This window comes from Equus przewalskii, chromosome 1 (assembly GCF_037783145.1).
Source record: "Equus przewalskii isolate Varuska chromosome 1, EquPr2, whole genome shotgun sequence".
NCBI lineage: Eukaryota > Metazoa > Chordata > Mammalia > Perissodactyla > Equidae > Equus > Equus przewalskii.
Genome location: NC_091831.1, coordinates 104,745,249 through 104,768,967, shown reverse-complemented (window position 1 = coordinate 104,768,967; position 23,719 = coordinate 104,745,249). Strand labels below are relative to the sequence as shown.

The 23,719-nt window shown below is 46.7% G+C and overlaps 1 protein-coding gene across 2 annotated transcripts in view; it reads right to left on the bottom strand.

Annotated features, from left to right (window-relative positions):
• The window catches only part of SYNM (synemin), a 31,182-nt gene extending 22,355 nt beyond the window's left edge, over positions 1-8,827 (bottom strand). For both annotated transcript variants that reach the window (XM_070619493.1, XM_070619504.1), the window contains exon 1: positions 4,148-8,827. In XM_070619493.1, coding sequence (XP_070475594.1) covers positions 4,148-4,957 — 810 coding nt within the window. In that variant the 5' untranslated portion in view covers positions 4,958-8,827. The remainder of the gene's footprint in view (positions 1-4,147) is intronic.
• Positions 8,828-23,719: the final 14,892 nt, after the last annotated feature.

Sequence of the window (23,719 nt, the reverse complement as noted above, 5' to 3'; positions counted from 1 at the left end):
CACTTTCTCTGAACCAGACTCGAGTGCTGCTTGCTGAGCAGGTTACACAGACATAATAGGAAGAGCTGCAAATGTCACCATCACATCACTGAGAATCTTGAATGCTAAAGCTCGAGGGAATTTAAATACTATGACAACCTCGTTCAGACACAAAACCTAACTGTATTAATAACAAGCACTGACTGGATACTAAGTTCTAGTCCAGACAATACCCTGAACCCCAGACTCATAATTTCATCTTACAATACAAGGTGGGTGGTTCAGAGGCATCTCAAACTGAACTCTGATCTCCCACCGAAACCTGTTCTTCTGCACCAAACCCCTCAGCAGAGAGCACGCCCTCCTTCCTTGCAGCTGGCTGCACGGGCCACAAGCCCAGAGTCAGCTTTGCTTTCTCCCTCACTCTCCCACCACATCCAATCCGTCTGCAAAGCCGGTTGGCTCCAAGGCAGGGCAGATCCCCTTCTCAGAGCCCTCCGTGCCAGCCCTGACAGAGCCGACAGCACCTAGTGCCTAGATTATTGCTGTGGTCTCCTACAGAGGTCTCCCTGCGCCCATTCCTGCCCCACACAGTCTATTTTCAACACAGCAACCAGAGCAATTCCAGTAAGAGCGAGTCAGGCCATCTCCCGCCTCTGCTCAGAGCTTCCAGTGGCTCCCCATGGCGCTCACAGCAAAAGCCAGGTCCCATTGCGGCCACTGTCCCCCTCGCTCACTCCACCCCAGCCCCACCTACATCCTGGACACCATGCACTGTTTCCACCTCAAGACCTTGAGGGTCAAGGGACTCTCTCTGTTTTGTCCTGTTCACTGCTGTATCGCCAGCACTTAAGAACCAAGCTTGGCACACTACGTGCTCAACAGCCATTGGCTACTTGAATGAATTGAACGTGTGTGCCCGGTGAGTATTTTCATTACCCCTATTTTACAAATGGAGAAACTGAGACAGAGTTAGTGGCAGAGCCCGAATTCAGGCCCACGTAGGGCAGCTGAAGAGTACTGACCCTTGTCACACAGTTACTCTGTCCCCATCCCAATCGAAAGAAAGTTCTCCTTCAATCACATCCTGAAGACTCAAAGTCTTTCAGAAACAGTCAGTCTTGAAGGCTAAAAGCTCAGTTTCACAAGCAAAAATCTCACTGTTTATAGGGTAAGGCTGGCATAAACCACAAATGCCTTAGGTTTCTGTCTGAAGCCCCTTCCTGCAAACTGGAGGCCAGGGTGTGTTACTCAGGCCTCACTTGATCTAAACCACATGCAAAACCCTGAGAACATGGATGGCAGTTCAGCGCTCTGCCCTCTGGCAAACCTGAGGCGAGGGGCCTAATAGAAGGCACGTGGCTCACGTGGGGAGGACCACTTTGCCCAGAAAGACAGTCCTAGCAGGTATCTCTCCCCCTCAAGCTGCAGAGGGGACCCAGAGCCAGGGAGATGCTGGGCACGGTGTGGGGGCTCCTGCCTCTGGGGGAGGGGGTCCCATTAAAGCATATGGACACACAAAAAAGTAAAAGAAAGAGACTTAACCCTGAAACCATTCTGACAACAGCCAACTGGAAGGGTCTGAAAGCATTTTAGGATTTTAGACTCACAGGGCACTGCTGGGCCAGCCTTTAGGAAGAACGACTGTCATTATTCTACGAATGCAAAAAGAACTCTCGCTCAAGGTTTATCTTTGATGGAACAGACAGAAGAGAGGAAGTGGCGCCCAGGGATTAGATGCTCAGGCGCTGGAGCCTGAATCAAACCCCCGCTTAGCCCCTCACTGCCTGGGTGACCTATGTGCCTCAGTTTCATCTGTAAAATGGGGCCAATATCAGTATGCACCTCATAAGATTGGTGTGAGGACAGAGTGAATATGCGTACCCGTGCTACCTGACACACAAACAGCACTTGATAAAGGCTAACTTTTAGAAATGAAACATTTATTACAGCACATTAGCTAAATCCAGTTTCATATTTCCAGTCTCCCCCGAGAGAGCCTCTAGAGAATTTGAAAAAATCAGAGGCTTGGGCTTAAATCATTGATACTTATAACTTTAACAAAATTCCTAGCATTTTTACACTTTAAAAAATAGTACTAATGCTTGGTGTTGAATCTTTCAGAACGCAATTTGAAATACGGTCGTTTTAAGCTAACTGGGGAAAGATTCAGAACATGCATAAGGAAACGTTCAGTACAAAGAAACCTCCACGATTGGAGCTGAAAAAAATCCAAGTCCTTAGGGCCATTTTCCTTGCTCTTTACTTTTAGGAGAAAGAAGCAAATTTCAAGGAGAGAGGCATCAGTGGACAGGAAGCTGAGGGTGAGATCCTAGTTCTGGGTCAGGTGTGACCCCAGGAAGGCACCTCGTGGGTGGGCCCTGGGGCCGTGCACCAAAAAAGCGCTGGTCCATGATTCTAACCGCCCTTCTCTGGTCCCCACCTCTCCTCAAATCGGAGGGATCCACTTTCATCTATTTCACATCTGGGGTTGCGCTTGAGGTTTAATTAGGGAGAAAAGGGTTCTGCTGCTCAAAAAGAACACTGAAACCAGAGCTTCAAGGTTCAAAACGAGCCAAGCGAGCTATGAGTGCAAGCGAATGGTGAGGATTTAGCCTACACAACACACCTCAAAGAAGCATTTTCGAAACCCGTGTGCACAGCACGGGCCCTTGTGGTGGTGGTAGGGGTTGCCTACAAAGGGGTTCAGGGGGCAGGGAATTTGGCAGGCACCCCTTTTTTGCTTAAAAGCGCCGTCAAAGTGTACGTTAAAGACACTTTTTAACTTTCACTTAACACAAGCACGGGGCCCTGTGGAACTGATGTCCCTGGCCACCATCACTGGAAAGGGAAGCGCTCTCGAGTCACAAGCTCTGGAAACCAGCACATGCTTCAGCCAGCCCCTGTCCTTGCTCCACCAACAACCCTCGAGGGTGGCTGAAACCCTCGAAAACGATGAGGCGAGGCCAAACAAAACCCACCATCCAAAAGATTAAATTCCTAATAGTTTAGTACTGTATCGCTTTCTATGATTTCCCAGCTAGACTCCAGCTCCTTGAACACTGAAACCCCAGTGCAGCGCTGGGGACCCAGGAGTAAGTCAGCAGATACTTGATCATTTGCAGACACCTGTCACATCCCCACAGTTCTCCATGCCACAACCACCAGCTTCTCTTTACTTTTTTTTTAAATAAAAGCACAAAATCACTCTCTCCCGAATCTTAAACTCGCAGCTTCGAACTGTTCCCTTAAACTATCTCTGAATTCACGTGGATGTTATTTTAAACTATGGTCCTGAGAACTACTGATAGCATGATTTGGGAATATTTTCAATTGTGGCAGAGACTGGGCAGGCCCAGGGCCAACCCTAGGACTGGACTGGGTGTGCGTTCAGTAAATCAGCCACAGGTGTCACTCTGTCAGTGTCAGAGGTCTGAGCTTGCTTCTCTGAAATAGCAACTGTTTATATTACTCCGCACTTGTAATAACATCCTGCCACAGGGACCCGGGTTTCCATCACTTTTACACTACCCAGAGATCTTACGTCAGTCAGCTCAGACTGCAAGAAAAACATCTCTAATTAAGCTCTTTTCTGCATTAAGGTCGCTGCTCCTCCCAAGAACAAACAAGGCAGCCGCCCCGGGAGCCACACCCAGCTGCCTCCAGCTGGCAAATCATTCTGGCAAAATAAAAACCGTTTTGGTAAACAATTTAAATTTCTCCCAGGGGAGGCCTGGAGCCACCCAGGCTGCCATTTTGAATGGCTCCAGGTAAGAAAGGGCTTGACATGGCCTAGAACCCTCCCAACACTGAGACTCATCCGAGAAGGAATGAGCTGGCACTCTGAAAGTCACTTCTGGAAGTCAGAGAGCTTCTTGGTTGGAGCACAGGAAAGTGAGAGATCCTAGAGGGGCGGGGGTCGTTTGTCAGGCTGCGCCTAGTCATGTCAACGTCTAAAGAGGGTGACAACCTAAGGAGATGATGGAGATGGGGCAAGCCGCTGGGATCCTCCCCATGGCATGACCTGCTCTTCTTCCAGGCCGTTCGGGTAGCCTCTGGGCCTGCCCCACGTCGGGGCCGCCGCGCCCCGGTGCACGCTCCGCGGGTGCGAGGACACCCGCCCCACCCCCCGACCCCTGGAGCCCGGCCCGTGCGCGCGCGCACCGACCTGCCGCTCCTCGGCCTGCAGCTCGTACGCCTCGCGCATCCGCAGCAGCTCGTCCTCCAGCAGCGCGCGCAGCTGCTCCAGCTCGAGCACCTCGCGCCGCAGCGCCTCGGCCTCCTGCGCGCACAGCCGAGCCTCGTCCTCGGCCTCGCGCCGGCTCTCCTGCCCGCGCTGCAGCAACTCCTCCAGCTCGCGCACCTCGTCCTCGTACAGCTGCACGGTCTCCTGCCACGACTCGGCCACCAGCAGCGCGTAGCTGTCGTGCACCTCCTTCAGGCGCGGCGGCGGCGCGCCGAGGCCGGTGGCACGGGCGCGGTAGTGCATGGTCAGGCCGGCGGCGCGCGCGCGCAGCTCCCGCACCTCGCGCTCGTGGGCCTCGTCGAGGCCGCGGCGCTCGGCCTGCAGCCGGCCCAGCAACGCCTCGAGGGTGGCGCGCGCGCCCAGCGCCTCCTGCAGCTCGCGCTGCTGCGCGCCCAGCTCGGCGTCCAGGCGGCCGCGGGCGGCGCGCGCCTCCTCGCCCAGCCGCCGCAGCTCCCACAACTCGCGCCGCACGGCGTCGCGCTCGCCCTCGGCCAGCGCCGTGGCCCAGCTCAGCTCATCCAGCTGCTGCCGCAAGCTGCGCGCCTCCTCGGCGAAGCGGGCCTGCCCCTCGGCCCACAGGGCCTCCTGCCCGCGCCGGCCGCGCAGCTCCTCCTCCAGGAGCAGGTTTTCGCGCTCCAGCTCCCGCACCCGGCACACGTAGTCGTAGAGCCGGGCGTTGAGCTCCTGCAGCTCGGCCTTCTCCGAGCCCGTCTGCAGCCGCCAGGACAGCATCTTGCTGTGTGTACGGGGCTCTCCCGGCCGGCCGCTTCCCTCCTGCCCTGGTCTTGTCCCCGCCGCCGCGCCGCTCCCGCCCGGCCGCCGCCCCGGAGGCTCGCAGACTGGGGCCGGAGCGGGCGAGCGGCCGCACTTAGCGGACAGGGCGGGCGGGAGTGGGCGCGGGCCGCGGCCTCCAGCCAATCAGAGCGCGGCCCGGCGCGGCCACTGCGGCCGGACAGCGCCCCCTGCCGGAGAGACTGCGGCGCCGCGCGGCTGCTCAGCCCAGGGCCCGGCGGCCGCGAGGCCTCCTCGCCGGCGGTCGGTACAGCGGGCGGGTGGCTCGCTCGGAGAGGGATGCCGAGGAGGGCTCCCTGTTGCGGCCCCCTCAGGCCTACGTCCGGCACCCAAGTGCCCTGGCGTTCGGGGATGGAAATAGAAGCCGCTGCTAAGTGAGATGCTGAGTTACGGTCATTTATGGGAGACTCATCCGATGCACTGGAGATTGGAAGGTTTGGGATTTTAAAAATTATATATATACATATATAACATACATATGTAATGTATGCACACATATATGTGCATTAAATATTCTATTTTAACTTAAAACATAAATACATATCCGTTTGTGAATGTTTCGATGTACAGGCAAGACTTTTCTGTTTATATGGGTTGACTAGAGTTCCACGTTTTCCTTCTTATACAAACCCCCCGCTTGGGACATAGTCTACACTTTCCAAATCAGTTTCTTTCTGTTGGAGTGAAAACTTAAAGAAACTTGTTAAGTGCTCTGAGTGCAGAATTTTTCCAGACTCCTAACAGCTCCCCAAACTTTCCCAGTTGTCGCCCCTACACCTAGTGCGACAGCCGTTTTTTTCTCAACTGTGTGCGTCAATTTAATTGTCTTAGAAGCCATAGCTCTCTTTTGTACACTCGTGTTTCACTAGTTTTCCTGACAGTTAAGTTACAAATAACAAGAAGCAGTATGTGTGGCATTAAAGGCACAGGAACAAACAGCTGACCCTTGGTTGGGGTGCCCCTGGACTGGTGGGGACAGAAGTGCCCAGAGGAGGCCTGGAGAGTGATCCATTGGCTGGAAGGCTCCTCATGGCAGGGGCCCCATTCAGTGTATTTTACAGACGGCATGGAAAGATGGCTTAGTCAGCAAGTTGGTTCATGGTCCCTTGAGACAGCTCCCGGTGCTCTTCTTGTGACCGGCGTGAGTCTCCAACCACAAATGGTACAGAAGTGGGCCTTTGTCTTACTAGGGACCCCATATCACAGACCCCATTCTGTGGGTGGTAGAAATTAATATCTTTCAGGTGTGAATTTCCTCTCCCTTTCCGCCGAGGCTAAGTTGGCGATGGGGTGATTCAATGCCAAAGCACGGGGGCGGGGGGCGGGGCCTCTAGACCTTTGTTGCTGTCCATCTTTCTCTCATTCGCCCAGGTGCACATCCCCACCTGGCGTTTGCTTATTAGGCCACCTGTGATGTCATCACCCAGGCCTGTCTGGAAGCCCCTTCAGTCTGGGTGTCTCTCCTGGATCACACTGGGTCACCAGGGCATCATAGGGCAGGTCACAGTGCCCTGGACTCAGCCTGCAGCCATTTGTTCTCTTCAACTCCCCACACTACCAGGGTTTCTGCTACCCCAGTTCTCCTGGCTTGGCTCTGCAGTGGGGGAGCACCTTCTCAGGGACCAGTGCGTCTCCTAGCAGGATGCGTTGTTCTAACTCATTAGGTTTGCTTTACCCCAATGCCCTTCAGGGTCTTGGATTTTGAAACTCCAAACCTTTCTCCCATTTCTGCTCTAAATCCCATCCCTGAATAAATGACTGCTACAGGGTACATCTGCCCAATTGGGAAAGAGATTAGGGCACTAGGAAGTAGCAGGAGAAAAAAAAGTGCCAATAGTTAATCTTTCAAAATAATATCCTGCTGTATCATACTTAATGCTCACAAAACAGAAGCTCAGAGAAGTTGAGTGACTTGCCTAAGGACACACAGTTCCTAAACTTGGGAATAGAACTGTTAGAAGTTGTGACCGCAGGAGCAGATGAGCAGGCAGGGTAGGGCCAGGAAACAGAGGCACACTCAAAGGGAAGGGAACGATTAAAGGGATGTAATGAGAAGACTATTTACAAAGGGGTGGATAGGATGGGGAAGCATCAGGAACCAGCAAGAGTGAGAGGTCTAGAAGCCGTTAGCATTCTGGGGGCAGCAGGAGGCAACAGTGCTGTCTGAGCCTGGAGCTCTGGAAAAGGGGTCCCTGGGGGAGCAGGAGCTGCGGAATGCATCCCAGAAGGGAGCAGGAGAAGGTAAACCCAACCCTTCTCTCTTCCTGCCCTCCCTCTCCTGCCAGAGCTTCTCCCTGTGGAAACACAAGTCCCTAGAAGCTGGTGGTGGTGTGCTGGGGCCAGCTCCTCCTGGCTTGTGAGAACCACTGTTAAATTTTCAGGAAGTTCATCAGTCAGTTGTTAAATGCAGCCATTACTAAAAATTAAATTATACAAGCTTACCATGAATTATACAAACAACAAAGGAAATAAATACTCAAAATGTATCCCTTCCTAACTGTTTGGCTGCATTTTACCATAATCTGTTCTTGCAGTTATGGATGCCTAGTGGCCTGTACGGTGGGAATGCTACATAACTCGTGCTACTCTGCGTCTCTACCTGACTCCGTGATCACTGACATTGTGTTGCTAGCTTGAGTATTTACACCACAGAAGTCAGTAAACGATTTGTCAAATATTGGCTTGATGTATTATTTTGTTGATTGCCTAGACATGAGAAAGTAATGGAGAACATGTTAATAACGCAGAGTAAATTTAGCAGTGTGTTGTGTATGTGGTTACTGAACAAATAGCACAAAAAATTTGAGGAAATATTTTTCCAGTATTTCAAAACTGTTATCCAAGGTAGCAAAGAAGTTGCTTCATGTTGAGAGTGAGTGAAGTTTCTTAGTTATCTCGCCTTTGTCTTCTTGTTAAAGTAACAAAAATATCAACCAACATTCATGTCATCCTACACTCATTCACCAATTCCAGTAATAGATTGACTAGGGACACCAGAGTTCTGCAAAAATCAATGAAAACATTCTGCGAGAATCCATTTGCTGTGTGGAATTTATGATAAGGAGTACTGTGTATTTTATTATTGTTTGTAATAAAAATTTAAAAGCTGCCTCAATGTTGCTACCATATTAACAAATATGCTTCTGCTATTAATAGCTTAATGGCAAAAAAAAAAAAAAAAGTCCTGCCATCCTCACTTCTTATTGACATTCTTCTATTCAACAGAGTGGGTAATCTAGTGGGTGAACACACACACACACACACGCACACACACTCCCATGAGATTAAAGTAATTTTTACTTTGAATTTGAAAAAATGATCTGTAAATTTTTTTTCTAGAATTGTCCTAATGCAAAGAAATTGCCCCCCACTGCAGTAAGACAGTGGTTTAGAAGATTTTTTTTTCCAGAATATGGGAAATTTTATTGAATAACTAGATTCTTCAGCAAATAAATGGCATGGAGTGGAGAGGAATGATGGAAAGAAAGAGAAAGCTGTTACAGATAAAAAGCGTGTCAACTAAATGCAATGTGTGGGCTTTGGCTCTTGATATGAACAAAGCAACTGTAAAAAGACATTCTTGGGATAATCAAGGGACTATGAACATGTACTTGGTATTAAATGATATTAAAGAACTATTGTGAATTTTCTTGGGTGTATTTATGACATTGTGGTAATGTAAAGCCCTTACCTATAGAGATACATATTGAAGTGTTTACAGGTGAAATGAAATGTGCTCCCCTCCCCCGCAAAAGCTGAGAGATTGGCCAATGTTTATAGTATGTTGAATTGGAATAAAAGGTACATGAGGATTCATTTTACTGTTCTCTCTGCTTTTGTGTATATTTGAAAATATCTATAACAAAAAATTTTTATTGAGGTCATGATAGTTTATAACGTGAAATTTCAGTTGTGCATTATTATGTGCCAGTCACCATACCTATGTGCCCCTTCACCCCTTATGCCCATCCCCCAACCCCCTTCCCCTCTGGTAACCACTAAATTGTTCTCTTTCTCCTTGTGTTAGTTTGTCTTCTGCACATGAGTGAAATCGTATGGTGTTTGTCTTTCTCTGTCTGGCTCATTTCACTTAACATAATACCCTCAAGGTCCATCCATGTTTGCAAATAGGAAGATTTTGTCTTTTTTATGGCTGAGTAATATTCCATTGTATATATATATTCCACATCTTCTCTATCCGTTCATCAGTCGATGGGCACTTGAGTTGCTTCCACTTCTTGGCTATTGTGAATAATGCTGCAGTGAACATAGGGGTGCATAAGTCTCTTTGAATTGTTGATTTCAAGCTCTTTGGTTAAATACCCAGTAGTGGGATAGCTGGATCGTATGGTATTTCTGTTTTTAATTTCTTAAGAAATCTCCACACTGTTTTCCATAGTGACTGCACCAGTTTGCATTCCCACCAGCAGTGGATGAGGGTTCCCTTTTCTCCACATCCTCTCTATTTTTTGTCTTGGTGATTATAGCTGTTCTAACCAGTGTAAGGTGATAGTGTAGTTTTGATTTGCGTTTCCCTGATGATTAGTGATGTTGAACATCTTTTCATGTGCCTGTTGGCCATCTGTATATCTTCTTTGGAAAAATGTCTGTTCACATCCTCTGCCCACTTTTTGATCAGCTTTTTTGTTTTTTTGTTGTTCAGTTGTGAGAGTTCTTTATATATTTTGGAGATTAACCCCTTCTCAGATATATGATTGGCAAATATTTTCTCCCAGTTGGTGGGTTGTCTTCATTTTGTTCCTGGTTCCCTTTGCCTTGCACAAGCTCTTTAGTCTGATGAAGTCCCACATGTTTATTTTTTCTTTTGTTTCCATGGTCCGAGAAGACATGGTATTCGAAAGGATCCTTCCAAGACCTATGTCAAAGTGTGTATTGCCTATAATTTCTTCTGTTACTTTTATGGTTTCAAGTCTTGCCTTCAAGTCTTTGATCCATTTTGAGTTAATTTTTGCGTATGGTGAAAGGTAATGGTCCACTTTCATTCTTCTTCATGTGGCTGTCCAGTTTTCCCAACACCATTTATTGAGGAGACTTTCCTTTCTCCATTGTATGTTCTTAGCTTCTTTGTCAAAGATTAGCTGTTCATAGATGTGTGGTTTAATTTCTGGGCTTTCACTTCTGCTCCGTTGCTCTGCGTGTCTGTTTTTGTACCAGTCCCATGCTGTTCTGATTACTATAGCTTTGTAGTACATTTTTAAGTTAGGGATTGTGATACCTCCAGCTTTGTTTTTTTTTTTTTTTACCCCCTCAGGATTGCTTTAGCTATTTTGGGTCTTTTGTTACCCCATATGAATTTTAGGATTCTTTGTTCTATTTCCATGAAGACTGTCATTGGGATTCTGATTGTGATTGCATTGAATCTGTAGATTGCTCTAGGTAACATGGACATTTTAACTATATTTATTCTTCCAATCCATGTGCATGGAATATCTTTCCATTTCTTTATGTCATCATCAATTTCTTTCAATAATGTCTTGTAGTTTTCATTGTATAGGTCTCTCACCTCCTTAGTTAAATTTATTCCTAGATATTTTATTCTTTTTCTTGCAATTGTAAATGGGATTTTATTCTTGAGTTCTCTTCCTGTTAGCTTGTTATTAGAGTATAGAAATGCAACTGATTTTTGTAGGTTGATTTTGTACCCCGCAACTTTGCTGTAGTTGTTGACTATTTCTAATAGTTTTATGATGGATTCTTTAGGGTTTTCTATATATAAAATCATGTCATCTGCAAACAGCAAGAGTTTCACTTCTTCATTGCCTATTTGGATTCCTTTTATTTCTTTTTCTTGCCTAATTGCTCAGGCCAAAACCTCCAGTACTATGTTGAATAAGAATAGTGAGAATGGACACCCTTGTGTTGTTCCTGTTCTCAGAGGGAGGACTTTCAATTTTTCACTGTTGAGTATGATGTTGGCTGTGGGTTTGTCATACATGGCCTTTATTATGTTGAGGTACTTTGCTTTTATACCCATTTTATTGAGAGTTTTCATCATAAATGGATGTTGGATCCTGTCAAATGCTTTCTCTGTGTCTATTGAGATGAGTGTGTGGTTTTTATTCCTCATTTTGTTAATGTGGTGTATCACATTTATTGATTTGCCTATGCTGAACCATCTTTGTGTCCCTGGTATAAATCCCACTTGATCATGGTGTATGATCTTTTTAATGTATTGCTGTATTCAGTTTTGCCAATATTTTGTTGAGGATTTTGCATCTATGTTCACCAGCAATATTGGCCTGTAATTTTCCTTCTTTGTGTTGTCCTTGTCTGGCTTTGGAATCAGGGTGATATTGGCCTCATAGAATGTCTTAGTAAGTGTTCCGTCTTCCTCAATTTTCTGGAATAGTTTGAGAAGGATAGATTTTAAATCTTCTTTGCATGTTTGGTAGCATTCTCCAGAGAAGCCATCTGGTCCTGGACTTTCATTTTTTGGGAGGTTTTTTATTATTGTTTCAATCTCTTTACTTGTTATTGGTCTATTCAGATTCTCTATTTCTTCTTGGCTCAGTTTTGGTAGGTTGTATTTGTCTAAGAATTTATCCATTTCTTCTAGATTGTCCAATTTCTTGACATAGTTTTTCATAGTATTCTCTTATAATCCTTTGTATTTCTGTGGTATCCATTGTAATTGGTCTGGTTTCATTCCTAATTTTATTTAGTTGAGCCTTCTCTCTTTTTTCTTAGTGAGTCTGGATAAGGGTTTGTCAATTTTGTTTATCTTCTCAAAGAAACACTTCTTTGTTTCATTGATCCTTTCTACTGTTTTTTTTTTTTTGGTTTCAATTTCACTTATTTCTCCTCTAATTTTTATTATTTCCCTCCTTCTGCTGACTTTGGGCTTTTTTTGTTCTTCATTTTTTCTAATTCTGTTAGGTGTAGTTTAAGATTGCTTATTTGAGATTTTTCTTGTTTGTTAAGGTGGGCCTGGATTGCTATGAATTTCCCTCTTAGGCCCACTTTTGCTGCATCCCATATGAGTTGGTAGGGTATATTTTCATTCTCATTTGTCTCCAGATATTTTTTATTTTTCATTTAATTTCTTCAGTGATCTATTGGTTGTCCAGTAGCATGTTGTTTAGTCTTCACATGTTTGTCACTTTCCCAGCTTTTTTCTTGTAGTTGATTTCTAGTTTCATAGCATTATAGTTAGAAAAGGTACTTGATATGATATGATTTCAATCTTATTAAATTTATGGCGGCTTGCCTTGTTTCCCAACATGTGGTCTATCCTTGAGAATATTCCATGTGTACTTGACAATAATGTGTATTCTGTTGTTTTTGGATGGAGTGTTCTATATATACCTATTAAGTCTATTTGGTCTAGTCTTTTGTTTAAATCCACTATTTCCTTGTTGACTTTCTGTCTGCATGATCTATCCATTGATGTAAGTGGGATGTTAAGGTCCCCTACTAGTATTGTGTTGTTGTTAATATCTCCTTTTAGGTTTGTTAATAGTTGCTTTATGTACTTTGGTGCTACTGCATTGGGTGCATATATATTTATGAGTGTTATGTCTTCTTAGTGGAGTGTCCCTTTTATCATTATATACCACCCCTCTTTGTCTCTCATTATGTGTTTTGTCTTGAAGTGTACTTTGTCTGACATAAGTATGGCAACACCTGCTTTCTTTTGCTTACCATTGTCTTGAAGTATCATCTTCCATCCCTTCACTCTGAGCCTGTGTTTGTCTTTAGAGCTGAGATGTGTTTCCTGGAGGCAGCATATTGTTGGGTCTTGTTTTTTAATCTGTCCTGCCACTCTGTGTCTTTTGATTGGAGAATTCAATCCATTTACATTTAGAGTGATTATTAATATATGAGGCCTTAATGCTGCCATTTTATTGCTCCTTTCCCATTTCTTCTACATTTCCCTTGTTTCTTGTCCCATGTATTTCAGACTACCAATTCAGTTTGGTAGTTCTCTATGATGGTTTTCTTAGTTTTCTCTTTATTTATCATTTATGTCTCTGTTCTGATTATTTATTTAGTGGTTACCATGAAGTTTGTATAAAAACTCTCATAAATGAGATAGTCCATTTTCTGATAGTCTCTTATTTCCTTAGACTAAGCCCATTCCATCCCTTTCCTCTTCTCCCTCTAAGTTATTATTGTCACAACTTATTCCATCTTATATTGTGAGTTTGTCATTAAAATGATATTATATTTATTTTTGATGTTTTCCTTCCCTTTGTCTTTAATGTTATAATTGTTTGCTAACCCATTCTGATAGAGAGCTGCAATTTTCTGATTTTCTCTACCTATTTATCTCCTTGCTCAAAGCTTCATAAACTTTCTCTTTTTGTTCCAGTATAAGGGCCTAGATGGCTTTTCTTTTTAACCACAAATCCCTTTGTCAGTCTAAATGCCTCCAGGACCCCACCTGTTACCAGTTTTCAAGGAAAACAGAATTCAGAGATGTCAAAGAATTAGAGAGAAGAAAGTTAGATTTTACCCTCACTTACTAATTTCAGTAGATTAATAATAAGAAGCTTGTTGTCAGGTGCAGAAATGAAGGGCTGTGGGATGCACGATTGTATGTCTGCCACCATGAGCATTGAGCCTTGGAGAGCATGAGTTTTCCCCACCTCCCAGCAGGGGGTGCTGCCCAAGGATGGGGAGCCCAGAACCCATGCCAGGGCCGCTTCAGGAAACGGTGCCCTCCTGTGTTAGAGGCCCCATGGTGGGAAACAGGGCATCCCACAGGCAGAGTTTCACCAGAAGCCCGAGAAGCAGGAGGGCAGCGTGGGTCTTGAGGACTCAGCCTGTGTCGTGACCTCCTGCGCTGGGCTGGGGAAGAGGAATAGTAGGTTTTCTCTCTACTTGGAGGACTTGGAGCAGCGTGACCAGACCCCATGGGCCTCCTAAGAATGGGGAAACCGTTGGGGGGAAGAAATTAATGGATTTCCCCAGGTCACTGCCTGTCCCCAAACCATTGCCTGAGGGGAGACAGAAAGATCTTTCTGGCTTTGATCTTGAAACTGTGAGTTTTAAAGGCCTGGAGGGGAGGCCTGGGGTGGCGGGGTGGGGACATGTTAAGAGGGAAATTATGAAAGCACAGAAGTTCCTAGAGAGGTTCCTTGCACCCTTTCCTGGGCAGAGCCCCTAGGAGACACTGAAACTCCAGCTATATTGTGGTCTCCAAGAAGAGGGGCCTTGTGCCAGAACTTCCAGGTACAGGCCTGAGAGGAAAGGCTGCAGCCTGGGCCAGGAGAGCCTTTCCGAGGTGCCCACCTCCACTATGAGTGACACCAGGACCTCAGCACCACCCAGAAGTGGCAGAGGACCTGAGGGAGCCATTCAGACGGGGATGGGGTGACTCCCAGCTCTAAAATGCCTTTGTGCAAATTAGAAAAAGGTAGATGAAGGAGCCCATAGGTGCATTGCCTGGCCAGTGGATGGTTCCTCAGTACAAAGGAGAAGGTGTCCCTTCCCCAGCGGGGAAGCAGCCCTGCACCTACCACCATGGCTTAGCAAGGACAGTGCAGGCTGGATTTCAGTCCCTCTTATCCTCTCATTCAGGTATGTTTGTGCAGTGAGAAACCCGCTCGACTCTTCATGATGGCCACGGTCCCAGCCTTTCCCTGTGTGGTCGAAGACCAAGGGCTCTGTGGGGTGGGGTGGAAGGCTGGTGGATGCCAGCACAGAAAGGTGGCATGAGGACCAGGTAGGCCCCCATCCCTGGTGCTTTAGCACTGTGTATGTCTTCAGCAATTCTAGTGCAGCCCCAAGGAAGGAGGTTAGAACCCTGAACTGATAGAGACTGAGTTTCTATCACCCTGGTGGAGATTGGGGTACTATATAGAAATTGGGTTGAGATACAGACAGTCATCTGCCATTATTTCCTGTGCACTTAAGGTTGTGGTCCGGGAGGCACACCTGCCACTCTGAAGGTCTAGCCAGGTAGCAAATGAAGCAAGTGGGGGAAGGGAAATGCAGTGGGCTGGCTGGAAGGTCTGAGCTGGGCACAGTGGCATAGAGCAGACTGAGCTGCTTCGTGTCCTGGCACTTACTACCAGCAGGACCTTGGGCACAGCAACCTCTCTGAGCCCATTTCTTAGCCACCTAATAACAAAGACAAAACAATGCATGGAGAACACCTGGGATGGACAACCAGAGCCAGTCCTCACATAGCCCTTACCTTATGCTAGGCACTGTTCTGGGCCCTTTATACAAATTAACTCCTATTATCGGCACAGCAACCTAAAAAGTAGGTCCTAGCAGCTCTATTTTAACAATGAGGAAACTGGGCCACTGTGTGGTCAGCTTGCCCAAGGCCGTGCAAGTAGAAAGTGACAAGATTTGAACACTGGTCCTACCCACCCTGCCACACTGCCCATTACACTGTGTGAAGTTTGTCGCACAGTGCCTGGTGCCCAAGACCCAGAAATATTGGTCCTCCTCATGAGTGAAGCCCGAAGCCCAGGCGGGAATCACATGGAGGCCTGTGGCCAGGGGTCTGTCTCAGGAAGGCCAGGAAGAGATGCTCAGGACCCAGGGGCCAATGCAGACGACAAGCAGCACAGCAGGGTCCACAGCCGAGTGGGGCTAGGAGCAGGAGAGCAGGCATGGACTTGCCCTTGAGCCTTCCAGACTCGGTTTCCTCCTTCGTAAGGTAAGGATGACTCCTCCCTCACAGGGCTGCTACAAGAATTGTACAAGAAGGAAATATGGAGGCATTCAGGTCGCAGCATCTTTATGCCCTACCTCGTTCGAAAGTCACTGCTCTTCTGGCTATTTCGAGAGAGTAGATCATTTGTTTATCACTGTATCATAGGAGCAGGTGTTTGTTGGGGTATAGGCTGCCTTTTTTAAAGGGTGCAAAAATAGCATTTGTGGTATGAAAAAAAAGTGCAGTAACTTAAGCTGCATAACCTCCCTCTCTTAATTTGGAAAGTCATGTCATATACATTACAAATGAACTTGGAAAGGGCCCCAAGTGGCAAAGAAACAGTCCCTGGTTAATCTTCCCAAGAGGAACAAGACTCACATTTCATCCTAAGAACTAAAAAAAGAATATGCCATCAAAGAAGAATAGCACCTTTGCTGTTACTGCCTATAAAAACACACTTTCTGGGCTGGCCCAGTGGCATAGTGGTTAAGTTCGCCCACTCCACTTGGGTGGCAGCCCGGAGTTCATGGGTTTGGATCCCGGGCATGGACCTAGACACTGCTCATCAAGCCATGCTGTGGTGGCATCCCACATACAAAATAGAGGAAGATTGGCACAGATGTTAGCTCAGGGCTAATCTTCCTTGCCAAAAACCCCAAAAAACAAAAACCACTTTCCGTGGAGCTCATTAGTGGTGGCTGTGATGGGATAATTAAAAAACTAGTTATTGAGTCCCTCCTCTGTGCTGGGGGCTGGGCTGAGCCCTGGGGACACAGGATGGAGGGAGACACAGCCCCTGTCCTCGTGGACTCAGGGCTGGGGAGTACAGGAGGCCTCGGGGAGGGTGCTGCCTTTTGCCAGTGCTGCCACAAGTATGTGCTTCCTCTACTCATTGACAACCACCGACTCACTCGGGAAGACTTCTCTGTCTCCACTCGCTGCTCCAATCCATTCTGATGGCTTGAAATGCCAACAACATGCCAATGACCCTCAAATGTGTAACTCCATCCCTTTCTGAACCTGCTGTGTCTTAGGCCAGGGCTCTGTTTATGATGTGACCCCCACATGTCCCAACTCTAATAGAAGAACCATGAGGGAGCTTTGGGTCTCTGGGTATCAGCATTGATTTGGACCTGGTCATGGGTACCCACCGCTCTGGAAAGAAATGGGTGTCCCCTTCCCCCACTGTAAACGGCTGCGTTCCTTTGGGGAAGACTTGGGGGATCACAACTGTATTTCCCCGCCATGAGGGTTGCCGGATCCCACCTTCAGTCGATGAGTTCTGGGTCTCAGAACTGACTCAGCACTGGAAATTGGGCAGTGACTTACCATAGGGGTGTTTTTGATTATGGCTTTATTAGTGATGCTCTTGTCAGCAGCCCCATTTATCTCCCCCTTGGAACACCCTGTTCTGTGAGTCATCTCTGTAGATGCCTTAGGTCATCTTACCCCAGGGCGTCATTCTGACGTTGCTGCTCATTATGGTAATTTTACTCATCTTCCTTCTGATTCACCTGCCCTCTGCTGGGCCTCTATCCAATGTTTCTCACCTCAGTATCAGTGGTTCTCAGACTAGCACCACAGCATCACCCAGGACCTTTTTAGAAATGTACATTCTCCAGCCCCAAACCCAGACTTACTGAATCAAAACCTCTGTGTTTTGACAAGCACTCTGGTTGATTTTAATACCGCTAACATTTGAGAACCACAGCTGCATTGTCATCCCCACAGAGAGCCTGGTTCTGTAACAGCCTCTCCTACTGGCAGTCCCTCCTCCTGTAGAAGACATCCACCACGGAGCTTCTCAACGATGCCCGGCCCCCTCACCTCTGGTTGCCTTATCACTTTGGCAGAGGGAGTGTCCACGTGACTTCCCAGGGAACATGGCCAGCCTGGCGGGTTTCTGGTCTTGTGCCACTTCTTGGATCCTTTGTTCCCTTCCTCCACACTTTGACACAGCAGTCCTGGCATCTCTACTTATTTAATGTGGGCCAGCCCAGCAGTGTACTAGCACAGTCACCCAGGACCCTGTCACAGCAGAGTGTCCCCACACCAATAGACTTTCTCTGGCCCAGCATCCTCAGGACCCACTCCCAGGCCACCTGTTCCAGTCACTGCTGGGAGCCCGGTTCTATAGCACCTCTCATGCAAACTCCTCTCCTTCTTGCTTCAGGCTTCACTTCCCCAATTGGGTTTGCTGAGGTTTTACCCTAGATGTAGGCTAAGGGCCAGGAGGGAGGTGTTGGTCGATCCCAAAGGGTAAGCACTGTCCTGAAAGGCACCTGCTTCATTTGTGGCCTCTGTTTAGTCTTCTAGCAGGAGGCAGGAGGGGGCTCTGTATTCCAGCAGGGGGAGCGAGTCACTTCTGCGGACCCAGGGGAATCTGCAGGTCCAAGGTTCTTACCTGCAATACTCAGATACCCCAGTCCCTGGTCTCTGAGTCTCACTTCTTCCCCATCAGGGCCCTGACTTCAACATAAGATACTTGCCTGGAATGAGAACTCAGCCTTCTTGAAATACTGCCTCTCTTATGCTTAGGTACTGTGCCTGGTCTTCCGTTCTCTCTGCTTTCTGTCTGCAGAACAACCAAGTAGGTGCTTTGACACTTACACTTTGCTTTAAATTGCTGAACAATAGGTCTGAAACCAACATTTCTTCTCTTAGTGAATCAGTGGTGCTTAGCAAAAGTCCCTTGATCTCACAATCCTTCTAGTTACCATTTCCTCCAAACCTGTCCAGAGCCCAGGCTATTGCACCAGCTAGTACCTCCCCTTCTGCTTGTATCCTGTCCAAGTTTGTCAAGGGGGAAAGTCTTAGCAATCACATGGTGACAGCACACCAGGAACTCCTCCTACCCATTAGCAGAGAACAACCCAACAATGAAGTTAAGGAAAAAATTCCATTTATAATGGCATCAAAAAAAATAAAAAGCTTAGGAATAAAGTTAACGAAAGAAGTGCAAGACCTGGAGACTACAAAACATTATTGAAATAAGTTAAAGACCTAAGTAAATGGAAAGACATACCATGTTCATGGACTGGAAGATTTAATATAGTTAAGATGGAAACACACACCCCTCATGTGTACACACATCTATATATTTATTTTTCTATCTGTCTATCTATCTATCTACCCACCCACAAACATGAGTGCATACTGAACTCCATCCAATCCACAACTTTCTTTTTGGCTTTCCTTCTCCTTTTGCTTATTTGTAACTTCTTTCTCTGACGAGACACCTTGCTGTATTATCTACAGTGTATTCACTTATTTGCTCAACCCGAGTGTACATGCAAAGTAGTTTCTCCATAGTCTTTTTATTTTTTTTATTTTTTAAAAATTTTTTAGGAAGATTAGCCCTGAGCTAACATCCACCACCAATCCTCCTCTTTTTGCTGAGGAAGATTGGCCCTGAGCTAACATGTGTGCCCATCTTCCTCTACGTTATATGTGGGACACCTACCACAGCATGGCTTGATAATGTAGATAGCCATGGTCAGGAAGCTGCTTTAATTTCTTGATCACAAAGTGGCAGCTCCTCCAGTAAAAACAGCAGTGGCAGCTAAGGCAAGGGGAGTGCTCAGAAAAGCTACCAGAGTCCTTCTTCCAGACAGCCCCAAAGTTTAATCATTAGGAGCCAGGAAAGTGATTCAGAGCTTGAACCTTTGACTAATACTGCCATGTTTCAGTGTCCTGGAATTCGATTTGGACATATCAGGGTCAAATCGTGTATTCTCAGCCCCATGCCACCCCATTCAGCCCCATTGGCTTAAATCCATCTACACTTCAAGGTTCAACTCAAATGTCACCACATCCACAAAGCCTTCCCTGATGGTGCCTATGGAAATCAAGCCTTCCTCTCGGCTCTCAATGGGTATTCAGTTGTAAGACTCTGTGGAAGTGTGGAAGAGGGTAACCTCATTCAGTGTATCCCACTCCTCACCACTCCTGTGACCTCGTGGGCAGGGACCATGATTGTATCCTTCACCCTGGACTCTCCCTGCTGCCTGGTCCAGTCCCTGCTTTTGGCAAGCACCCAATAAGTAAAATAAGTAGCTGCTAAATTGACATGTCCTGAAATATGAAAAGTCTGGGTTCAAGTCCCGGTTTGGGTATTAACCAGCGGGATGATACTGGCAAACTCACTTCACCTCACTGGGCCGCAGGTCCCTTGGCTGTAATTGAAGGAATCAGACTATGTTATCTCTAAGGTTCTGTGGCAGCCAGCCACCAAGATGGCCTCCAACAATCCCACCTCCTGTTATTCACTCTCATCGTACCAGGGAGAGTTGGCATGACACTCAAGTTTGGGTTATAAGAGTCACTGTGGCTTCCTTCTCTGTTGCTCCTTCTCTCCTTTGGATCACTCGCTCTGGGGGAGGTCAGATGCCATGTCATGAGCAGCCCTTTAGGCCTAGGCAGTGAGGAACTGAAGCCTCACGCCAACAGCCTTCAACAAACTAAGGGCTGCCAACAAGCACGTGAGTGAATTTGGAAATGAACTCACCAGCCCCAGTAAACCCTTGAGCTGACTGCAGCCTGGCCTGCAGCTTGACCGGAATCTTGTGAAAAGAACCTGAGCCAGAATAACCCAGCTACAACCCAACAAATAAATATTTGTTGATTTGAGATCATCTGTTAACCGGCAATAGATAACTAATACAGACTCTTTCTGGCTCTAAAATCCTGTAAGCCTAAAGTCCCGGAAATATAGCTATCACACTCAGGAAAAGCCTGATTTGTAATAATTGTCACTTTCCCCTCCCACCCCCAGCCAGAATCCATAAAGAGATAATATAAAATATGTCAAAATATATTTTGGATTAACAATATTTATTTTGTGTCTGTAAGAGTTCCCAAAGCTTTGTTGATTTTTGCTTCACTGAACCCTTTATTTCACAAATGAAGGTGGAAATACAGATAAATTAGGTGGCTGGAATAATGCAAATGTTCTTCACTTTCACAACATTTGCATTTTTCCAGTGGTGGATAAAAATGAGGTCCAGGCTTGCTTTGTTTTGCTCCAGCTTCATCTTGAGAAATTTGTCTTGGGCAGTGGTAATACTTGCACATATCTTCCCAGGTACCATGGCCCAGTGACATCCCAGGGGGGCCTCAGACAGGGCAGCCACGAGAAGGGGCCATGCAGGGAGATAATTCACCTCCAGAAAAGCTGCTAAATAAAGGTCGGAGGGGACAGCCAGGCAATGGGGCCACCATGTCGGCCTGGATTAAGAAAAGACTTTTGACAGGACAGGAAGTGATTTTCTGTTTAAAATGAGACCATGGTCCTGTGGTCAACAGAAGGATGGGAAGGAAATTAAGAGTATGGAGGTGGGTAAAGGAGGCGTGCATCCCCTCTGGCTGTGGACGTAAGCATGCTAGCTCCGCAAATGAAAACAAGCAGCTGATGGCCTCGGGAATCTGGGTCAATAGCACGTGAGGTAACGAGTTTGGGAAAAGCGTAGAAAGGGGATGGGACAGAAGGAAACGGCCTCAAACTGATAGAGCACATTGGGAGGTCTGTCTAACTCACCACCATATCCCAAGATTTGGTGTCTGCCAGAGGAGATCATCGATACAGATTTACTGAAAGGACAGAAGTGAATGTAAAATGGGATCAGGAAAGAGGCAAGGACAGGTGGGAGATGAGTCTGGGAAATTAAAGGTGTGTTCCTCTGAAAGCTTCTGCTTCATCAAACAGACTTTTATTGCAATATTTTCTTGTTTAAGTAACATTGACAATTAGAGAAACCCCATCTTGAACTTATTAATTGCCTTTTTGATCAAAACGATCTAAATGCTCTTAACTGGATGGGAATTTCTGGACCCTTTGGTGTTGCTACCGAATGAAGGAGGAGGGTGGGCAAAAAAATCAGAGGTGTGAGGCCAGAGGACTGAGGGAGAGGCTGACGGGACGCGGGCGCTTTGGCGTAGCTGCAAATCTCTTACGGATTCAGGCAAATCTGGCTACCTCTCCAAGATCGTGAGGCGGAGTTATTGCTCCTCCCAAAAGGTCCCTTTCAAAGTCTTAGACCACACACAGCTGAGCACACATTTGCTCCTCTGTGTGAGCGTTTCCTTCATTAATGGAATAAAGTCATGCTTGGGGAATGAGTAGCAGAAAAATCAATCAAAATGGAAATATTACAGAACGGAATTCTGAAAGATGCAGGAACTTGGGTGCTTTTTTTGGGTATGAAAGAGCAGTTTTTCCCCTTATGTTTGTATACCACATGAGGATTATTTTTTTCTGAAACTGAGTCTCAGGATAGATACATTAATAGACGTGAAAGTGTCTTGAGTCCAATAAACTGTTGTTTTACTGGTGGTGGTAACACAGTATTTCACTAATTCTCACAGTATAACTGTCAAGAAGGGAGGAAGCAAATGTCATTGACATTTTGCAGCAACAAGACCACGGCATAGAGTTCTCGACAACCTGCTCAGTGTGACAGGATGGGTCAGAGTGACTCAGAGGTAACAAGTACCAGGAGATGTCTTGGGTCCTAGGAACGCTTTTCCACTGGGACTACCTTGGGGTTTGGCACAGGGATCTCAGTGATGGGCGGCAGATCCCAAAACAGTCAAGGCATCTAGTGGAGGACCGTGGTGTGAATATAACCCAAGATATCACATAACCCCAGAGGCAAGTTATACTGAACTTTGTAAAGCAGGACACAATGTTAGGATGCCTGGGCAGACACAACTGTAGGGTCAGGTAGACACTCAGTCACCACCTGGGGTTTGATTAGACATGAGGCATGAGTAACCCAGGCCTGATCCTGGGGGAGGGAGTGGGTAATATTTGGAATAATAGCCAAACTCCCCTTCCCCATTCTGTCAACCAGGCTTTCTATGGCATTCAGGATAACCACAGCATTTGCAGCAGATCCAGGAGAACTCACCAGGGGGAAGAACACAACGTTTTGCTACCCTTAGCTCCAAGACTAGAAAAAATTCCCTACACTTGGTGGATAGAAAATTTACTGAGAAGGCCAGCAGTAGAGTGGTGGTTCCCAAGGAAGGGCTTCTGTGCCCTGATCTTTTGAGCCCTGCCCTAGGCAGAGGAACCCCAGGGAGGTTGGGGCATCCCAAAGGACAGGGGACTGGTCTGGGATAGTGACAAGATTCCAGAAGAAAAATATGACCATGCAGTGAATCTAGACAGAAAGGCCTTGGACAGGCTTGCAGTCTTGTATGTTTCCTGTGTGTCTAAGGATGGGAGGAAGAAGAGAGGGAGCTGAACCTGAAGGGGTCTGGGAGGCAGTAGCATGTCCTGGGTCAGACTGGGATGGAAGAGCAGATAGGAGCAAAGGTATCTTACTAAGACCTCTGAATGGGGCTCTCTGCATGACTTCCTCCACTCGGGCTCACCTCGCCTCATGCTTTACCTTACCTGCAACACTTGGGCACCCGCTGAAAGACAGGTTCAATGCTAGAAAGAGGCTGAGGACCTCTCCAAATTGATGAGATTGCATATCTACCATAAGGAAGGCTCAGATGACATTATAAAAAATCAAAGAGGTTAACTTTCCTGCAGGTCAGAGTTTGTAGACTGAGAGCTGAACCCCTGGTATCAGTCCAGACGATTAGGTAGCCCATGCAATGGGCATGACTCGACTTGAGGCTATGTTTTCAGACTGGCCTCTCCACTGACGACAAATGTCAGTTGACTTTGTGCCTCATTGACCCTCCCTTTTTTTCTCCCCCAATTTTGGCAGACACTGTGCTATTCCGTTATGGACAGCCCTCTTCATGACGCTTTGTCTGAACTCAGCAAAACAAAGAGTGATAATCAAACGTGATGTTGGCCTTGCATGTAGGGAATGGAGCGAGGTAGCAAATTTACCAGTATTTGCCAATACAACATCTCTCAAATCCCAAGAGTGAGAGTGACTGAAAAATTGAGATGGAGAGACCTAACCAAAAGTTCCAGTTATTCAACATGGGGAATTTTCTGGAAGGGCAAGAGAGAGCTAATATTGCTAAGCTAGAAGTCTGTCCATCCCAGATGCCTGGCCACTGAACGAAAGGCAGTCCAGGATGGCTTCCAATTCCTGAGGTAG